Source organism: Cyanistes caeruleus, chromosome 5 (assembly GCF_971803275.1).
Source record: "Cyanistes caeruleus chromosome 5, bCyaCae1.hap1.1, whole genome shotgun sequence".
In the NCBI taxonomy this organism is placed as follows: Eukaryota; Metazoa; Chordata; class Aves; order Passeriformes; family Paridae; genus Cyanistes; species Cyanistes caeruleus.
The window spans coordinates 42,220,351-42,238,482 of record NC_141705.1 but is presented as its reverse complement, the minus strand read 5'-3'; the positions used below and the strand labels follow the sequence as shown (position 1 = coordinate 42,238,482).

The window sequence follows — 18,132 nt, the reverse complement described above, 5'->3', positions numbered from 1 at the left end:
AAAATATATTACATTTCCCTGTAAATTATGTCTTATTAAGGAAAATAATGAAGTTTTATTTAAAATTTATTTTTATTTTAAAAACTCAGATTATGAGTCACAGCAAAATCCAAGAAAAATACACGTTATAAACTGCTGTTCTTAGTAAAGCCTAATTATAGTGAATAGTCAGATCATAAAAGAAAAGCAGCTTGCACCTGTGGGTAAGGGTGAACTTAGAACTCTGATCCCCAATTAACACATGGGGAACAAAGGAAGAAAAGGATGATTAATTTCTTTTAGAAAGGAAGGGGTCTTTAGTTCCTATGTTCACCTTTGATGTTTAATAAGAGATTATAAAGATTGAGTACTTTTCAGTTATTTTTATATTCTCTTTTATTCCTGCCATAAAGTGAAAAACCTGATTGCAAATTTGTTTGTTCTCCTTGAGACCTTCTGCTGTACTCCAGAAATGGCTGTACATGGCAGACTCTCCAGTAAGGCGTCACATGAAATACAAAGAAAATGCTGAGGAATTGTGGGTTTGGGTGGGTTTTGATTTTTTTATATCTAAAAGAGGTTGCCTGCATTCCTTCAGTATTTCCCACCACCGATAACAACTGAGACACATGGAGTTTTTGGCCAGGGTGTGAGCAGTCTCTAAGCTAACAAGGACACACAGCAGCAGTCAAAATGTTACAAACTTTATTTGACTTAATATACCCCAAACTGATTCCTATGAAAGGGTTTGTGACTGATTTAGATGTGTGTGGGGGGAAAATAACCAAACAAAAACCAAATGAAAAGGTGCTGAAACTTAATCTTGAAGGCAATAGCTTTGGTATGCTGGCCATTCAAAACTTTTAAATGGAGACATACCATTGGTGAATTACATGATGAGTGTAACATGCCATTATTAATAAAAGCACAACATGCACTCTCTTTGAAAAACAAGCATACTCGAATGACTAAATGTCAAATAGGACGATGTGGCAATCCTATGGAAGTACAGATTCTAAGTGAGATTGCTAAAAGCTCTGGAATATATTCATAATAAAGATGAATTTGCACATCCTGACGGTATAATTTCAGGGATTCTCTGCCTTAGTGCAGCTCTGCCAAGTGCAGATGAGCATGTAAACCTTAGGAAAAGGGAGGGGGAGAAGGTTTTGGTGAACATCTATTGGTTTGAAAGCCTTTAATTTGCTAGACGGGGGAAACAGGCCACAACACTATAACAATTTAAAGAATTTGCAAGCTAATCCCACTCCCTGTATTAACCCTGGTACATTTGATGTATGCCTTGCCATGTGAGCCCTAAGGAGCTGCGTCAGGAGTTCAGGAGCTGTGTCAGGAGCACAGGGCCTCCAACCCAACTGGCTTGGCAAGTGGCTGCAGTTGTGAAGCTCATGGGGTTCATTTCTAAGAGACTAAAATATTAACTGAGCCAACAGGGTTTGAAACCAGCCGTTTCAAATGTATCTCATCCCAGGCAACCAGTGAGAGGACAAGAGGATGAAGCCTTGAGCTGCTCCCATGGGAGGTTTAGGACATTAGGAAGGATTCCTTCACAGAAGGCGGTGATCAAATGTTGGAATGGACTGTCCAGGGAAGTGATCAAGTCACCATCCCTGTGTGAGACAGGAGGCAGCACTTAGTGCCACTGTCTAGTGGACACGATGGTGTTGGGTCATAGGCTGCATTTGACTTTTTCAGAGGTCTTTTCGAACCTCACTGATTCAGTGGTACTTCAGTTTGGTGTTACTGGTCAACACGGACCTGAACAAGCCTTAACACTCCCTAAAGCACGAGTGCATGCCAGAGCACATCCTCAAGGCCCAAATACGCCATTTCGGATCCCATAAAAGCCTAAGGATACAAAGAAATATAGCGGCCAGGTTCTGAAAGCAGTCAGGGTGATCTCGGGATGGGGTACCCCTTTGGATTGGAGCGGGAAGGGAATGCCGGCACGCTGAGGCGGCGGCGCCGCGCGCCCTCCTGAGGGCGGGAGCAGCGCGCGCCGTCCCAACGGCTCCAGCGGCGACTGCGGCGCGCGCGGGCCGGACACGTCCCCCCCCCGCCCAACCGTCGCCCGCTTTAAAGAGCGCTCGCGTGCTCGGCACGTTTACCCCGCTGCGATTGGCTGGCGAGGCCTGTCAATTGTGTCCGTGCCCGCCCTCCGCGCCCTCTGATTGGCCGGGCGAGTTGAGAGCGAGGGAAAGCTGTGGCCGCGGGGCCGGGCGCATGAGGCACTGATAGCGCTGGCGGCCGCGCAGCGCTCGGTGGCGTTCGGCTCCCGACGGGACAGCGGGGAGTCATGTCGTGGCCTCGTCTGCCTGGGGACAGTGGTGGGTCCGGGTCCTTGCCGTGCTGTGGGGAATGGCGGAGGCAGCGCGATGAGGGATGAAGCGGTGTAGAGAAGGGGCCTAGATGTGCGAGTCGGCGGGAGTAGCGCAGGGAGATTCCCGGGGATGTTGAGTTGATTCTCTTCCCTTACTGTCCCACGTGCCTCCTCGCGTCTGTGGCGTTTGTGACCGGCGCGTGCCCGAGGTTGGCCTCCTTCCTGCGTGGGCCTCTTGTGTCTCCTCAGGGCCTTCTCTCCTCCTTAGGGCTCCCGCGGTGCCCGTCAGGTGCCCGCTTGCTGCCCTTACGGATAACGATGTTCTGGGCCGGGTGTTGGGACTCGCCGAGACAAAGGGGAAATCATTTTGCCTCTCCCTCGCTCCAGTTTCGTTGTCATCTCCATACCTTGTTAGGCCTGAAGCTGCCAAAAGATTTCTTAATTACGGAATCTCTGTGCAGCTCGAAGGCTGTGAAATACAGTAAGTGTAATTCACTTGCTGAAAGGAGATGGGGCACCATTTCTAGCAGGTGGGAGCCATGCTCTTTCTACTCGTCTCGCTCGGTTTTTTTTTGTTTTGTTTTGTTTTTTGTTTTGTTTTTTTTTTTTTAATTTTTTTTGGTGCTCTGCCCTGCTGCTTTTCTCCGTTTGATGACGCCTGGATTTTTGTTAAAAATTTGGCTTTTTAGTGCCATGTGGCAGATACAATTTAAACTTCTTGAGAACAGTTAACACTATTCTCATTAAAGGATTTGTGGAGTCTGTTAGAATGTCATGTGAAGGCTATTGTGAAAAAAGTGCACTTAGAAATAGTATTTACATTGATTCAAAACACATTTGAAATGACGAAGCTGGGGCAGGAGTGGAGGAATAAGCTGCAGCCCCACCTCTGGATAGTAATATAATTGCATAACATCCATAAATGTAGTAAGGGAACAGGAACTTCGCTCCATAAATTTGGATTATAATATATTTTAAAACTTTAGGTTTGTTCAGCAGATAATAGTGGGTTGTCAGGAAATGTTTGTGTGAACTTTAAGCTGTTTCTAAATGTTTTTCTTATAAAAAGTAAACTGCTGATGTCTCAGGACATTGTCTTTTGGAGCTTGTGCCTGAAGACAAAGTTGAAAATCTAAGGGGCACTGAAGAATAAACAATGGTACCTTTATTTTTCTGGTGATGATTTTTTGGGTGGCATTTCTTGAGAAGTGGCATAGCACTCGGAAATGTTCTTTGAACAAAGGATTGAAGTGATGAAAAATAATTGCTTGCCTAAGCAGACTTTAGGGCAGGAAATCTTGGGAAAAGTGTAAATAAATTGGAGAAAGAAAAAGAGGCAGTGAAAGAAACCTCTGACTTGAGATTTTTTTTAGTGGGTTGACTAGTAAAATTGGTAATCGCCAGAATTGGTAATTTGTCACCTGGGTGACAAAAACCTAAAGCTGTTGAGTGAGATCTTGGCATGCCAGAGAAATAGAAGGGCTGCAGCAACTATATTAATAAGGTTTAATTTTTGAAATTGTGAAAATGGATAAAGCCATGAAAATAGGGATCCCAGAGGTGGGATTATTTCAAACCCTTAGTTTTGCCAGACAGTTCTGCCTAATTTTGTTTTATATTGGTATTAATTAAATTATTTATGTTCATGCATTCTTTGAGTTCTTTATAGTAACTGAGCATGAACTTCGGGTGTTTCCTCCAGTATTTTAGTACTAAAATACAATTTTGAAATAATTGGTATTCTTATAAAACAGTAGTAAAAAGAAAATGGAACTTGTCACCTTGAGTAGCTTATTGGTCCCTTACACAACTGAGATGACATGGTTTATGAAAGAATTCATTCTACTTGAAGGGTAGCATTCTTAAAAACAGTTGTGCTACTTACATTGTGATAGCACTTAAGAGAATTTGAATATAGATTATGTAGTTGCTGGGTAAAGTTCCAGATTATCCCAGCTACGAAACAGTGGTCTGAAAGCAAGTACATCGGTGATAGTGGTTGGATGTAGGATTGAAACTTCATGCTAAACAAAGTTGTGGTAAACAGGCAAGTATAGCCTGAGTGGTTTTTCTGTATTTTGGTAGCTTCTATATGCACATAATAACTTAGAATTTGCTGAATTGGAATATTTGTGATATTCTGTTGAAGCTGTTGCAGATATGCATGAGGAGAATAAAGCTGCAGCAAATGGATGTGGCAAAATCCAAAGGGGTGCTCAAAATGGGGCTGCTTTACTTGCCCTGATGGAGAAGACTGGATACAGCATGGTTCAGCAAAATGGGCAAAGAAAATTTGGTGGTCCTCCACCAGGTAAGCATTTCCTTTGAGATTTCTTGACTGAAAGTTGGTGTAGTCTCGTGTATCTTGACAGTGACCACTAGTAGAAGCTTAAGGAACCAGTGTAAGAAACACAACATTTATGGGGAGGTTCCTGATGTGTTTTACAGTTTGTAGCAGTTTAAGATCTCTTGAGCTAGACTGTGTTGAACATTTGCTTTTGGTGGACTTAAAAAATCACAGCTTTAAAACCAGCTAAAATTGTCAGGTAGCAGAACAAACGTGGAGCTCACAAAGTCAAGTGTGTTCCATATGACTGAGAACACACTTCAAAACATTTAGGAATGCAGAAGGGAAAAACTGTGATACAGGCATAACCTACTTAGTGTCTTCTCTTACTCCTTACCCCTTGCATTGGCCAAAGCATTTTTTTTAATGAACTTTGGTTCTCTGAGAGGGCACCAGTGAAGATTAAGTAATTTTGTTTTCAGTATTGATGATAAAATATTTCTTTTATTTTGAATTATTTTTCCAGTGTTGTTGACATCAGCAGTGTACAAGAATTTTGCTACTAAGCCTGGTTGTATGACATGGAATACAGTAACTCTTCTTTCTGAATCAGATTATGCACTTAGACAAGCAGAAAAAAGGAAGATTCTTTGTGCTGCCATTTCAGTTCATTCTCACTTGTGGCATGTGATCCCATTTTTTATATTATGATCTTTATAAGTTTTGCTCATAAGCATGAACTTTATTTACTCATTGCTATATGTAGTTTAAGGTAAAGCTGCATCAAAATTATTTCTCTGGAAATATTTCTGTCTTAAATTTTGTCCATACTTTTACTAAGCTTATGTAAAATAGCAAAAGGAAGCCCTGTGAAGCTATTTTGAAAATGGAACTGGAAAAAGAACTGCAGGGCATCACTAACTTCAGCCATCTCTTAAATTATTATACATCTTTTACATAATAATGTCTTTTTATTAGAACATTAGACGTTAAGTCTGTTTGTTTAGCAAAGCTAGTTTTATTAGTATATTCTGAAACCAGATGTATTTGACAAGGTCTCTCTTCCATCAATCTGTTCATTGACATTAGGTATATATCATTCCTTCAAATCTTCATGTATTTTCATAGGACATTGAAAATGCATTTTATTTTTAAGTTGGAAACTTTAGGTGAGACTTAAATTTTTGAGATGGCTTGTAGGAAATTACAATATCTTTATAAATGAAGTGTTTCACTACGAATTTCGCTTAAGATGTGATTTTTATAAGCTTGTGTTGCTTTCAAAGGATAGTCTTACTGTCGGCTCTGTTCTCAGCAGATGTGGCTGAAAATTGCCCTAAAAAATTACAGGTTTTTACCTGGTACCGTTCTTGTTTAGTGTATACCACTTGTGAAAAATCTATCTGTACAGTTTTAAAAAAAAAAACAACAGAAATTTCATAGTTTTATGTCTGTTGCTGTCTAAGCAGTGGACCCAATGATGTCACTAGGCATGTGAGTCAATAGAATTACATGGAAGTTTAAGATGGCATGGACACCAACAATGGGGGGAATTATGACTTATGTTGATTGAACTGCTGCAAAAATAGGTGTCCCATTTTCTATCATCCAGCAGTGAATCAAGTACCCAGTCAAGGGAACTCTCTGGTCAGCTATTTGTGGAGTGATGTTGACTAACTTCCCATGTTTGCTCTGCTAAGTACATGTCACTCTTTGGCAAGTGTGGCACAGACCAGTTTTCTGTAAGTCAGAAGTCAGAGGGTCATTCCAGTTGGCAGTAGTGTGCTGTACTGCTGAGTTAGTATGCAGCTTTAAAATTAGAAGGTGGAAATTTTGTGGTAAATCACTTCTACTTACTGGGAATCACTGTTCAGTCAGTTACTGGGCTGAGAAGGATGGTAAAAGTTTGTCTAGTTAATAAATAAAGATTGTTATGTAATTCTGTGACTCCTGCACAATTTTTTCTTGACTGAGGTGTGCAGTGGTCTTTGTCTTTGGAGCTCCTAAATGGTGTACAGTTGGTTTATTTTTATGTGGGAAGGGACTTGTGGGATGTGAGTGATGGCAGTACTAGCCTGCAAATGGTGTTAGCTGCCATGTCCAGTCAGACCTCAGCTGAAGGGGTCAGAGATGTTTGTAGAGGTGAAGATGATAAAAATGTGAAATGCTGTGCGGAACAGAGCCAAGCTTTTTCCTAGGTAAGTCATAGCAGCGTGACTCCAAATGCATATCAATTCTGATGCCTTGGTAGCTTCCCTGTGTGCCATGTAATTCTCTCTGTACTTCATAGATGAAAAATAATTCTGTGAGAAGGCAAAAATCTCTCAATTCTGGTAATTTTTTTCACGAGTAAATTACAAGCTCTCTGACTCTACATTAAGGAAAAAGTGTTAATTACAAAATCATTTAAATATAATTTATTCTGGACTTCAGCATACATTACTTAATTGCATTTTAAAATGTCTTAACTTGTCAAGAGTAATTATTTTTTCACCTTACCTCCTTATGCTTTTTCATTTCATACTGGTATTTACTAAGTTTTGTGTTAGTTTTTTCTACCATCTTGGTACTCCTTGCTTTTTTTCCTGTAGACAATCTTTGTGAAAAACTTTAGAAAAAGCTTTTAATTATGATTTGAGTGCCTGCCTTTGAACCTTCTACTTCAGTTTTTTGTCTAATTTAAAAAAAGAAACAAAGCCAAACAAACTTCTTCTTTTTTTTAATTATTATTTTGGGAGAATGGAATACTGTATTTGAAAACCGTAACTCCATAATATTAAATGCATAGATACACCTTTACATTATCTGTTGAGCATACCTTTCAGTATATATGGCAGAGATACAAAAGAATGTTTCAATGTCCTTGGCTTAAGGAGAGAAGCATAGATGTGCTGCAGCTTTCAGATGTCAACCAAAGACTGACTTGTTCTGTGGATTTTTTTTTACTTCTTTTTTTTTCCTGCCATCCACTACTGCCTGTGAAAACTGCAATCTGTTTTTAGAGTAAAAGCGTTCCATCATTTTGGCTGTTGCAGAAAGTTCGGCTTTGTATCCTACTTTCCTTAGGAAGTCCTATTTTATTGGATGAATGAAAGTGGAAGCAGAATGTTTAGACTTACTGAATAATGTCAAGGCAGAAAAAAAAAGTGCTGCACTGGGAACCCTTACCAAAAGTTATAAAAGCATGGGCAAGATATGTAGAGAAACATTTTGTAACTGTAAACATTGTAGTAGAAAATAAAACTGAAGTTCTTCCCTAGTTCTTTCTTAGGTACATCAGTTTTTATTAATGACTGAAATAAAATTGTAAGGAGTATAAAATGATTGAGATAGAGACTCTTGGTAAACCTGTTAGTGTTTTTGATAATCAGGTTCAGTGTGTTGTCATACAGATTTCATTGGAAAAAAGCCCAGAAGATGGAATTGAAAGAAATGCAAACTTTGGATTTCTGGCTTTTTTTTTTTATTTTTTATTTAAACATAAAAGAATTAAGACATAATAGAAGAGAATGTGTTGGTTTTCAGTTGAGACCAAAATTAAATAACTCCCACATTTGAATTGGATGTGGGGGAAATGTGCATTTGTACTAAGATTGTTGTTGGACAATTTATTTTAAGGTTGGGAAGGTCCTCCACCACCTCGTGGATGTGAAGTTTTTGTGGGTAAGATTCCTCGTGATATGTATGAAGATGAACTAGTTCCTGTTTTCGAGAGGGCTGGGAAGATCTATGAGCTCAGACTGATGATGGAATTCAGTGGTGAGAACCGAGGCTATGCTTTCGTGATGTACACCACTAAAGAGGAAGCCCAGCTGGCCATCAAGATTCTTAATAATTATGAAATACGTCCAGGGAAGTTTATTGGTGTCTGCGTAAGCTTGGACAACTGCAGACTGTTTATTGGAGCAATTCCTAAAGATAAGAAGAAAGAAGAAATACTGAATGAAATGAAAAAAGTTACAGAAGGAGTGGTAGATGTCATTGTTTATCCAAATGCCACTGACAAAACTAAGAATCGTGGCTTTGCCTTTGTAGAATATGAATCTCACAGAGCAGCTGCAATGGCTAGAAGACGACTTATCCCAGGTAAAACTGTTTGTAATTAAACTGAGTTTTTATGCAGAGTATCTATTTCCATACTGTGGGGGGATGAGCTGGTGGAGCTGTTTTCCATTCTTCAGGTGTTTTGAGAGTTAACAAAAGTGCAGTATGGCTTTTTGGCTAAGGATGATTTTATTTTTTATGTTTTGTTGTGGGGGTTTTTTTAACTTACATTTTAAGAAGCTATAATTTAAATAGTTCTGACAATTGAAAAATAGACATCAGTTTTATGTGATTAGCTATTTATGCTAATATGTATTTGCATGGACATACATTCATTTTTCCTTTACATGCATGAGGCTCTGCACTCAAATTCTCTTAAAAGTGAGCTTAGAAAGGATAATGTCTTGAATGTGTCATGTATTTTCTCTGGGTTGTCATGAGTGATGTTATTTTCATCACTATGAAATATATGAATGTTTCATATTTAAGAATACCAAAAAATAGGTCTTTAATATTTTACTAGAAAATAATTTTGAAAGAAATAATTAAAATAAATATGAAAAAATATATACAATATATGAAATGCAAAATATCAAGTATATAATAATATAATAAATATCAGTATAATACTGGTAATATGTAATCTATTCAACATATAATGGGTACATTTTACATATATATGTATGTATATGTGTAGATATATAAATATTTGTATGTAAGTATATGTATGTGTATATAGCATATATAGAAAGTGTTGGGAGGAATATCCAGATCACTGAATGGAAAATAGTATGATTTGTATGATATGCAAAATGATCGGTTGACATGAGTAACAAAGCAGGTTTGGTTTCGTTTCTTCTAGTTTTGGTTCTAGCATCTGCTGCAACATAGAGTAATGCTTGTGCTAGAGATACACATTTAGTTTACTATTTTCAGGTATTGCCCATGCTTTTAAAGTGGTAATATTATTGAAGAAGCTGTGTTTAGTATTTAACTAAAATACATTACTTTTGGTCTCCTTTTTGTGTATGTGTATGTGTATGTCACAAAGTCTTTGTTTTGGCAGCTTAAGGTGCTTAATCACCCCAAAGGTAACAGAACACTTGTCATTTTTGTAGAGTCTCATTAACTTTAACAGTTTCAAGTTACTTAAGTAGATGTAGGCAATAAAACCCATTTCTTGTGGTATGCATCATGTTTGCTTTTTTTAGAGATAGATGATAAGAATGATTCTGCTTTCCTTTGCATGTTTCTTATTTATATAATGCTTCTTTGCTGTAGGAACGTTCCAGCCCTGGGGTCATACTATTCAAGTGGACTGGGCAGATCCTGAGAAAGTAGTTGATGAAGAAACTATGCAGAGAGTTAAAGTATTGTATGTAAGAAATTTAATGATATCTACTACAGAGGACAAAATTAAAGCTGAATTCAACAAGTTCAAACCAGGAGTAGTTGAACGTGTAAAGAAGTTGAGAGACTATGCTTTTGTTCATTTTTTCCACCGTGAAGATGCAGTTGCTGCTATGTCCGTAATGAACGGAAAGTGCATTGATGGAGCCAGTATTGAGGTAACACTGGCAAAGCCTGTTAACAAAGAAAGCTCTTGGAAGCAACATTTTAATGGTCAGATTAGTCCCAGTTCTGAAAATCTCTTAGGGTTTCCTAACAAAGAAGATGGTAGTCAAAAATCCTTGGGGAAACCAGCAAGTCTTTCAATTCGTCTTAATGGTCAGCACAGTCCAGCCCCCCCTGAAGTTGAAAGAAGTACATACCCACTTTTTCCAGGAATAAAGCTTACTCCAATTAGCATGTATTCTTTAAAGCTGAATCACTTCAGTTCTGCAGTAATGCATCTGGATTATTTTTGCCATAAAAATAGCTGGGCACCACCAGAATATTGCTTGTATTCAACCACAAGTCAGGATGGGAAAATACTCTTGGTGTACAAGGTGCTTATTTCTAGTATTGCAGATGATTCCCAGACTTATTTCATGCCAGAAAAACTCTGTACAACGGTAGAAGATGCAAAGGAATTGGCAGCACAGTTCACACTTTTACATCTAGGTAAGCATAAACATTTTTGAATATATCTGAAGAACTGAAGCTAGAAAATTTACTTTTAAATTGTTCTTGGTATTCATATCTTGGTGCACATGTGCATTTTATGTGAAGTGTAAAGGCGTCTACAGGAGATTTGGTCTTTGTGTCAGTTGAGTCTGGACCATTAGATGAGAGCACTGAAGACACTGTAAATATCTAAACAGTCCAATGCGAGGGTCGTTTTTGCTTACATTTATCTGGAAGTGATATACATATAAAGACTGGAATGATGTATAAGGAAGAATTAGATGACATACAAGTAACTTAGGTTCAAGGTCATCTGTGACATGATTACGGTGCTGAAAATTTAGTTGAAAGTCTGTGTTCTAGCATCTTTATTTATGTATGTTGCATTTTTTAAAATCAGAATGCAACTACTAGAAGAGGAAAGTTTGTATATTATAAAATTATGGAGGTGGGGTGTTGGGATGGTTTTTTTTGTTTGGTTGGGTTTTTTCCCTCAGTTGTTCTAATTTTGGCGAATTGGAAAAGTGATTGCAGTACACTGTTAAAATAGTGTTGCCATTCTTCCTAATACTGCTACTTAGCACTTGTTCTGCAAGTCTCTTGAGATGTAGGCAGGCTGTGGTGAGATTCTTTTCCTCTGGATGGGTTCATAGCAGACTTACTTCAGGCTTGACTATGATGCCTTTTTTTTTTGCAATGCATGTCTAAAATGCTTTTTCTTCTTGGGCTTGGATTTGGCGTGGCCAGGAGGTCTTAGAGGAAAAAGAACCTCTGAAGTACAAAGCCTTATACATTGTCTCCACTTCAGCAGTGGTGTGCTTGTTTTACCTTAGTGGGCCACCTCCAGAAGGTGATGCTTTCAGATGGCCAAAGTGATTTTGAATAATAAATGGCTAAGTATCTGTGCCTGGTTTTGTATGCACAGCATTTGACTAGTTGAGTGTCTGTTGCCATTTTTTCTTGCTAGGAAAATTAGGGCCACACCTTTATAACCCATGCAAATCCTGAACACAAAAGATACAAAGGGTACTAATCTCAAAATAGTAATGTGAGGCTCTCCTTAAAAGAAGAATAAAGTCAGTTGCAGGTTTTGTGCTTGACCATGTATACCTGCCGAGTTTGCTTCTTTTGGTACTTATTTTGTCTTTCATACTTCTCTGGGAAAGAATCAAGGGAACAATTAAAGTTAGATTAAGAGTGATTATTCACAGCTGTGGGCAAATCCTGACTGCAGACTATTTAAAAAAAAATGAAGAAAGTATGTGTTGAGATTTTTATCTCCTCAGTTATAATTACAAGTGCTATAGGGAAAAGGTTTTAAAGTGGATTTAAAATAATAGTATTCTAAAGCTTTTTGCCACACAATCACAGTTAAAACGTGAAGTGGTATTTAGCAGAATTCTCAGATACCAGGTTTTTTTTTTGACAGCTGTCTACCTAATGGCCTATTGCTAGTAATGCTGTCATTTTATCTTTGAATAACACTTTTTGGTTTTTTTTCTTTTGATGGCCTCTGTGCATTCTGCTTTGTGAGGATTTGGGCCTGCAAAGAGCATAGAAAGCCCTGATTTGAAGCGAACATACATGGCTGACTTTTGAAAGATAACGCATCTTTCATATTGATTAAAAGCCCCTTTTTTGATGTTGGCATTCTTGTGATGCATACCCCTAAGGAGTCTAAAAGTACAATTTCTTTTCCCTATCTAATGTAAAGAAGTTGTTTCTGTTCTAGTTTAGTGTATATTCTGTGTTGAAAGGAATACCTGCAAGTAAAGGAGAGTTTCTAGATGTGACAGAATCCTTCCTTCTCATGGAAGTGATGCGTGGTTTGACATGTTGGATGATGCTGATGCTGCTGATGGATGTACAGGTTTTGATTTCTCTTTGGGGTTTGGGGTTTTGCTCTGTTTGGAGTATTTTGATAACTAGCAGTGATTTGAGAAAAGTCTTGAGTGTGCTTATTGGAAGCAGCTTCTTATTAACATGAGTATACAAAGATGTCATAGGGACTCATTCCTTCTGGTAAGTGACTTCTCTTACAGGAACCTCATTTTTTGGCCATTTAATTTTTGATGATGTGTACAGTTTGGGTTTTGCTGATTTTTTTTTTTTTTTCTTTTTGAAGCATGTATCTCCTCTTAGGTAAGTAAATGAGAAAGGGCTTCTTTGATTAATAATCTCAAGGCATTCTGGCTTCTTTTTTTTTTAATATCTATTTCTGTATTTACTTTCACACATTACAGAATACTTGGTTTTTACACAAATCTATATAATAGTGCTACACACCAGTCCTGAGCAGACAGCAATACAACAACTAACCACTTGGTGTCACCTGAATATTTTGAAAATGATGGTTCGTAGCAAACAGAAAACTGCTGTCATGGAAAGATTAATAAGCTGTATTTTAACGCTACTAGATAAATCAGCAACAAATCAAGGGAATGAAAACAGGCTTGGCTATATGTGTGAAAATTACATGGGTGTCCATTTGTGAGAAGGGGAGCAGAGCTACATGTTGAAATTTCAGGTGAACGTTGTTGGGGGATGGGGAGCAGAATAGGGAAACACCTGAGTGTCCTGTGGAAGAATTAATACCTCTACCATTAATTTGAGTCACATTTCTGCACAAATAAGTCTGTTCCATCAGAAGTTATGCAACACGTTAATGTCAGTTGCAAAATTGTGCTGGGCTGTTAAATGTGGCATCCAGTTAGAAAAACTTGCAAGGCTTCCTACTCTTGTCTGTGCTGGAGGCTGGCTAAATGTGAGAAGCTCCAGTTCAGAGACTCTATAGTTGTATGATTAGCACACACTTGATATTCCACCTGTGGTCCAGAAGCAGTCCTAGTGCAGTGTCAATCCTGAAATAGGAGGTGTGGTTATCATTGAGATCCTTTGCATTGGTAATGTAGGTTTGTAGCTTATGGAATCAAACTGACTCGTCCACATGTCTTCAAAGTACAGGCAGAAGAAAATGTGAAATTGCACCGATACGCTCTGAATTGTTGGAGAACTCCCACGTCCCTTTCTTTAGTAAGAGTAAACATCTGAAGCCTGGAAAAGCAGTGCCTTCTTCTGAAAACTATTTTTTGTTTGTTTGGTTGGTTTGTTTTCACTTGCTGCTGGTGGAATTCCACTGGTTTAAGGAAATACCAGAACATGTCAGAACCTATTTCTAGTCCTTAAGATAACACTCTCTATAGCAAAGGCTGAGTCCTGGGAAATTCTCTCCCTACTGAGTTTAACTTAAGGGTGATGGGGAAAAATGGGAGAAGTTTCAGTAAAGTTTCCATTTTCAGGTATCTGCCAAGTTTTAAATGGGTATTCCACTCTAGGGTGTTCTTTGCACTTTCACACATGCTATTTCCTGTTATATCTCCCTGAGACACAATTTATGAAATTATTTTTCTAGGTAGAAGAGAGTATTTTAAACTATTTATAAGAAAAATATACATATAAATCTTCAAGAAAAAGCCTTTTATTAACTAACTATAGCACATAAATAATAGCTTCCTTCCAGTTCTCCATATGAGTTTTATAGTAAATGGTACTTAAATAGGTGGAACATGCATTGTATCTTATTACTGTGAATTCACTTGTTTAAATATCTTAAATACTGCATGCAGTAGCAATTTACAAGTCACATATAAAACTTTTATAACCTAGTCCAAGAGTCTGTATTTAGCATCTGTATCTCAGAACAAATGTATCTGCAGATTGCTTTTCTAGATTTTGGACATCAAACCTAAAGGTCAAGTGAGATGGATTTCATGTTTATTGTAGGAATTATCTTTACTTAAACATTGCCTTTTAGTTTGCTTTATCAAAATTAATTATATTGCTCTTGGAGCAATCAACAGCCACAAATTCTAAGACGTTTGAAAAAAATACAGAAGTTGCTGGCTTTGTTTAGCAAATACAGGTGATAAGTGATAATTCACGGTTTGGGGGTTTTTAGTGAGCTCTGGAAAGGCTCAGAATGTAGTATATATATAAAAAGTAGTTTTTTAAACAAGTATGAATTTAGCAGTCTGAAATATTTATCAGAGGAGTTACACATAATGTTTTTTCTTACAGCCCCTGAGCAAGCATATATAACATTGCTGTCCCTGAATGCAGCATGGTGGGATAGTAAAGGTGAGTAGGCCTCTCAGGATTGTTCACTGTGGTTTTTTGCCCTCTCAGAGACTGTATTAGCTGCACTGTTAGAGAAGTTGTACATTACTCACAGACACAGCTCTAAGAAGGCTTGTAGAGATTCTGTGCTTTTTTCCAAAGGAGACCATACCTTTACTGCCCTGTCCCTGCTGATGGATCACACAGTCTGATGTTCTTGTTGGTTGTGCAGCACAGAGGCGGGTTATGGTTTTTACTCTTAAAATGACTCTGAGTCATTTTTCAGTCATTTCATAATTACTTTCCTTTCCATCTTGGGTTTCAGTTTATGTACAGAAGTGGGAGCTCTTACTACTCTGGACACTTGACTATTGTTTTAGCTAGTCAGTTTCATGTAAAAGAGATTATTTTCTCCTCTGACTTTATTTTGAATATGCTGTTGTGGATGAATTTAAGTATGTATACTTGTCACTTCTGAGGCCTCCCTCTTGTATTTTTTTTTGAGTGGCGTGAGAATGTTTTTTGAAAGCTTACAAGGTAGTTTGAAAATGGCATTAAATCCATGCTCTGTGTTGACTTTACTGCTAGAAGCTTCTAATTTTGGGCACACAGAATATTTCCCAAAGATTCAGAGTTTTTTTGGCTGCTGCTAATGAGCAGGGAATACAAATTTGTAAATCTTGGTCTATGTAAGAAACTTGGAGAAGAATAAGTAAGGCAGATGCAACAATGTTGGCCTATATTTTTCTCTGAAATAACTTATCTGCCTTCTGTAGAGTCAAACCAGGATGTAATTAACATGCTTTTTCTACTCCACTGATGATCACAGAGAAGTTGGGTTTTGCTTATGCAGTGTACATCAAGCAGAACTTGCTGCTTACTTGACTGTAGACTCATGTTGAGTGTAGAGTGATCTAAAGTGTTAAATATGCACTATGACTGCTGCTAGGATATGTATATGTAGCTAATACAGTTTAGAGCATCAACCTAATATGCACTTTAGAGTTGTCTGCATTAATATTGTGCATTCAGTGAAAGTGAAACAAAAAAGATTATTATGAAATTCAGTTAAAAGTATGTGATTATAAATAGGATGAGAAAATGTGTTCAGTGCTGAAGAATGGGGCCTCTTAAAACTGTAAGGCTCTTAGGAAAAAACCCTTTGAGCAGTTGACTAAACAGTTTCTTAATTAAAGTTAGTGTTAGTGCTGCAGAAGACAGGGAAGAATGCAGCATTGGCATGAGAGTGTGAATGCTTTTGTTATAGCATTATCTTAATTTCTTAACAGTTAAGTCTGTATTGAAATGGATAATGCAGTATGTTTGCTGAAATCAAAATCTCTTTCATCCCCCTCCTTGTCTCTTTCTACAGTCAACTGCACACCCTACTTGGTTTGAATTTCCCTGAAGAGGAGAAGTTTGAAATTTATTGCTTTGGATCTTGTTGTGAAAGGAAAGAGACCACCCCACTGATACATAATTACTGGAAATTCACATTCCATGTTTATTGATGAATAATTCTTCAAAGCGTGTGTATTAAGCATTTCAATTTAAAGATTAGTGAAATTGAATGTTAAATTGTTTCGGTTAGTTTGATTAAATTTGTTTTAAAAGACAATTTGTTTAAAAGATTTTTCTTACCTGCAATGGTCTATACAGCAGTAATTTATATTTAGTGTTGAAACAATTTGCCACAATTCCTACTCTTGTATTTTCACACAGAATTTTTACAGCTTCTGTTGTATGTCATAAATCTTAAAAGTAAAAAAAAAAAATCCCACCAACAAAACAATAAACACCATTCTGGCACCCTTGCTTTTTCATACATAGACATGCATAAAATGAACTTAAATACCATCCTCAAATTTGTTTCCATTAACTTGATGCAAAATTTTATAGGAAGAACATGTCCAATGAAATCTTTACTTCTGATACAGCAGTACACTAATGGAAAACTTGTATTTTGAAGGACTTTACATCAGTGCACCATCAGGCTACATTGCTGTAGTCATAACACTGAGGTTCAATACCTTAGTTAATTCTTGGAGACAAAAGCAGGCAAAGAAAAAATAAATCTTGATACAGATTATATGTATTATTATGTAGAGCTCACTAGGTTGTATTTCCTCGTTAGCACCTCTCTGCTGGGACACGTGTGCTTTCATATTCATAGAGGCCTTACTTTTATCCAGGCTCTCCCTTGAAACCAGCACTTGTGTTTGCCTGTGGTAGCCATGTGGAACAGCAGCTTGCTCACTTTGCAATCAGGCCATGTTCCTCTTAGAAAAACACTGTTTAGCATTAAACTGAAAATAGTTTTTGATTTTTAAAATCAGATATATGTAATTCATTTTGAGTGAGCCATCTTTATATTTATTGTGACTATTTGGCATTTCTCAGTCAAGTGCTTTATTTATTCAATGACAAAACAATAACAACCTTTTTTTAACCTTTTTAACAATATGAAACTAATACTGTAGGCCATTCTGATTTTTGGAATTTTAGACAGTTTCAGTTCATTGACAAGGAATGATCCAGGTGGTTAAAATATCTAAAGGCCTCACCTATGCAAATACTGTTTGTAAGCTGTTGTATCTGGAAATTGTTTGTCAGAAAGGAGTATTATGTAGACAGAAAACAATGCAATGGATAGATTTAAAGTTGAATAATTTTTATTAAAAACAATCAACAGTTGTGGTCCACTATGTATTTTGGTTCAGTGTATTTCATCACCATATTAAATTGTCCTTTTTGATGTTAATTTAGGTGCAGTTATAGCAGTTTCATTTTATTTGATATTAGCTACATAATAATTCTTTTACATGTTGCAATTTCTAATGTTGAAATAATGTGTTTGACTTCTGTACATGAATTAGCATTTATATTAAATTTATGCTGTTCATATTTGGTGTGTGTAAAAGAAAAATAAATAATTATTTTAGACATTGTACCATCACAAACTTACTTTGCAGGATTCACTTTGCTTTCTTCAATAATAAGCTTTGGCCAGAGGCTCCAGTGCTTTCCTGAACAAAAGGAAGGGTGATTAAGTGAAGGCTGAGTGAAGTCTAAAAAAGAAAAGTAATTCTGGAAAAGCAAGTTAGTTGATTAGCTTTTATTGCATGTGAAAGTTGTTAAAAGATAAGGATTTCCTAGAAAACACATGAAGAAAGGGAACAGGGAACTTATTTAATCATGTTAAAACCAAGTGGTTCCTAAGGCCAAGACAAAAATCAGTGTTTGAGTTCGTATATGATACAGTATAATGCTGGCAAGACACAGGGTTGGTAATTTAAAA

At 37.3% G+C, this 18,132-nt stretch overlaps 1 protein-coding gene across 5 annotated transcripts; it reads left to right on the top strand.

Annotated features, from left to right (window-relative positions):
- The first annotated feature begins 1,927 nt into the window (after positions 1 to 1,927).
- On the top strand, positions 1,928 to 17,794 carry RBM46 (RNA binding motif protein 46). 5 transcript variants are annotated; one of them, XM_023924857.2, is made up of 7 exons: positions 1,928 to 2,850; positions 4,470 to 4,631; positions 8,226 to 8,693; positions 9,933 to 10,715; positions 13,683 to 13,751; positions 14,796 to 14,855; positions 16,207 to 17,794. In XM_023924857.2, exons 2-7 carry the CDS (start codon positions 4,481 to 4,483, stop codon positions 16,230 to 16,232), a joined length of 1,557 nt encoding a protein of 518 aa, XP_023780625.1. In that variant the 5' UTR covers positions 1,928 to 2,850; positions 4,470 to 4,480; the 3' UTR covers positions 16,233 to 17,794. The 5 variants fall into 5 exon arrangements, with proteins under 5 accessions (XP_023780625.1, XP_023780626.1, XP_086747368.1 ...); XM_023924856.2 differs by having other exon boundaries at positions 2,042 to 2,327; XM_086891241.1 differs by having other exon boundaries at positions 2,042 to 2,327; positions 13,678 to 13,751.
- The last annotated feature ends 338 nt before the right edge of the window (positions 17,795 to 18,132 follow it).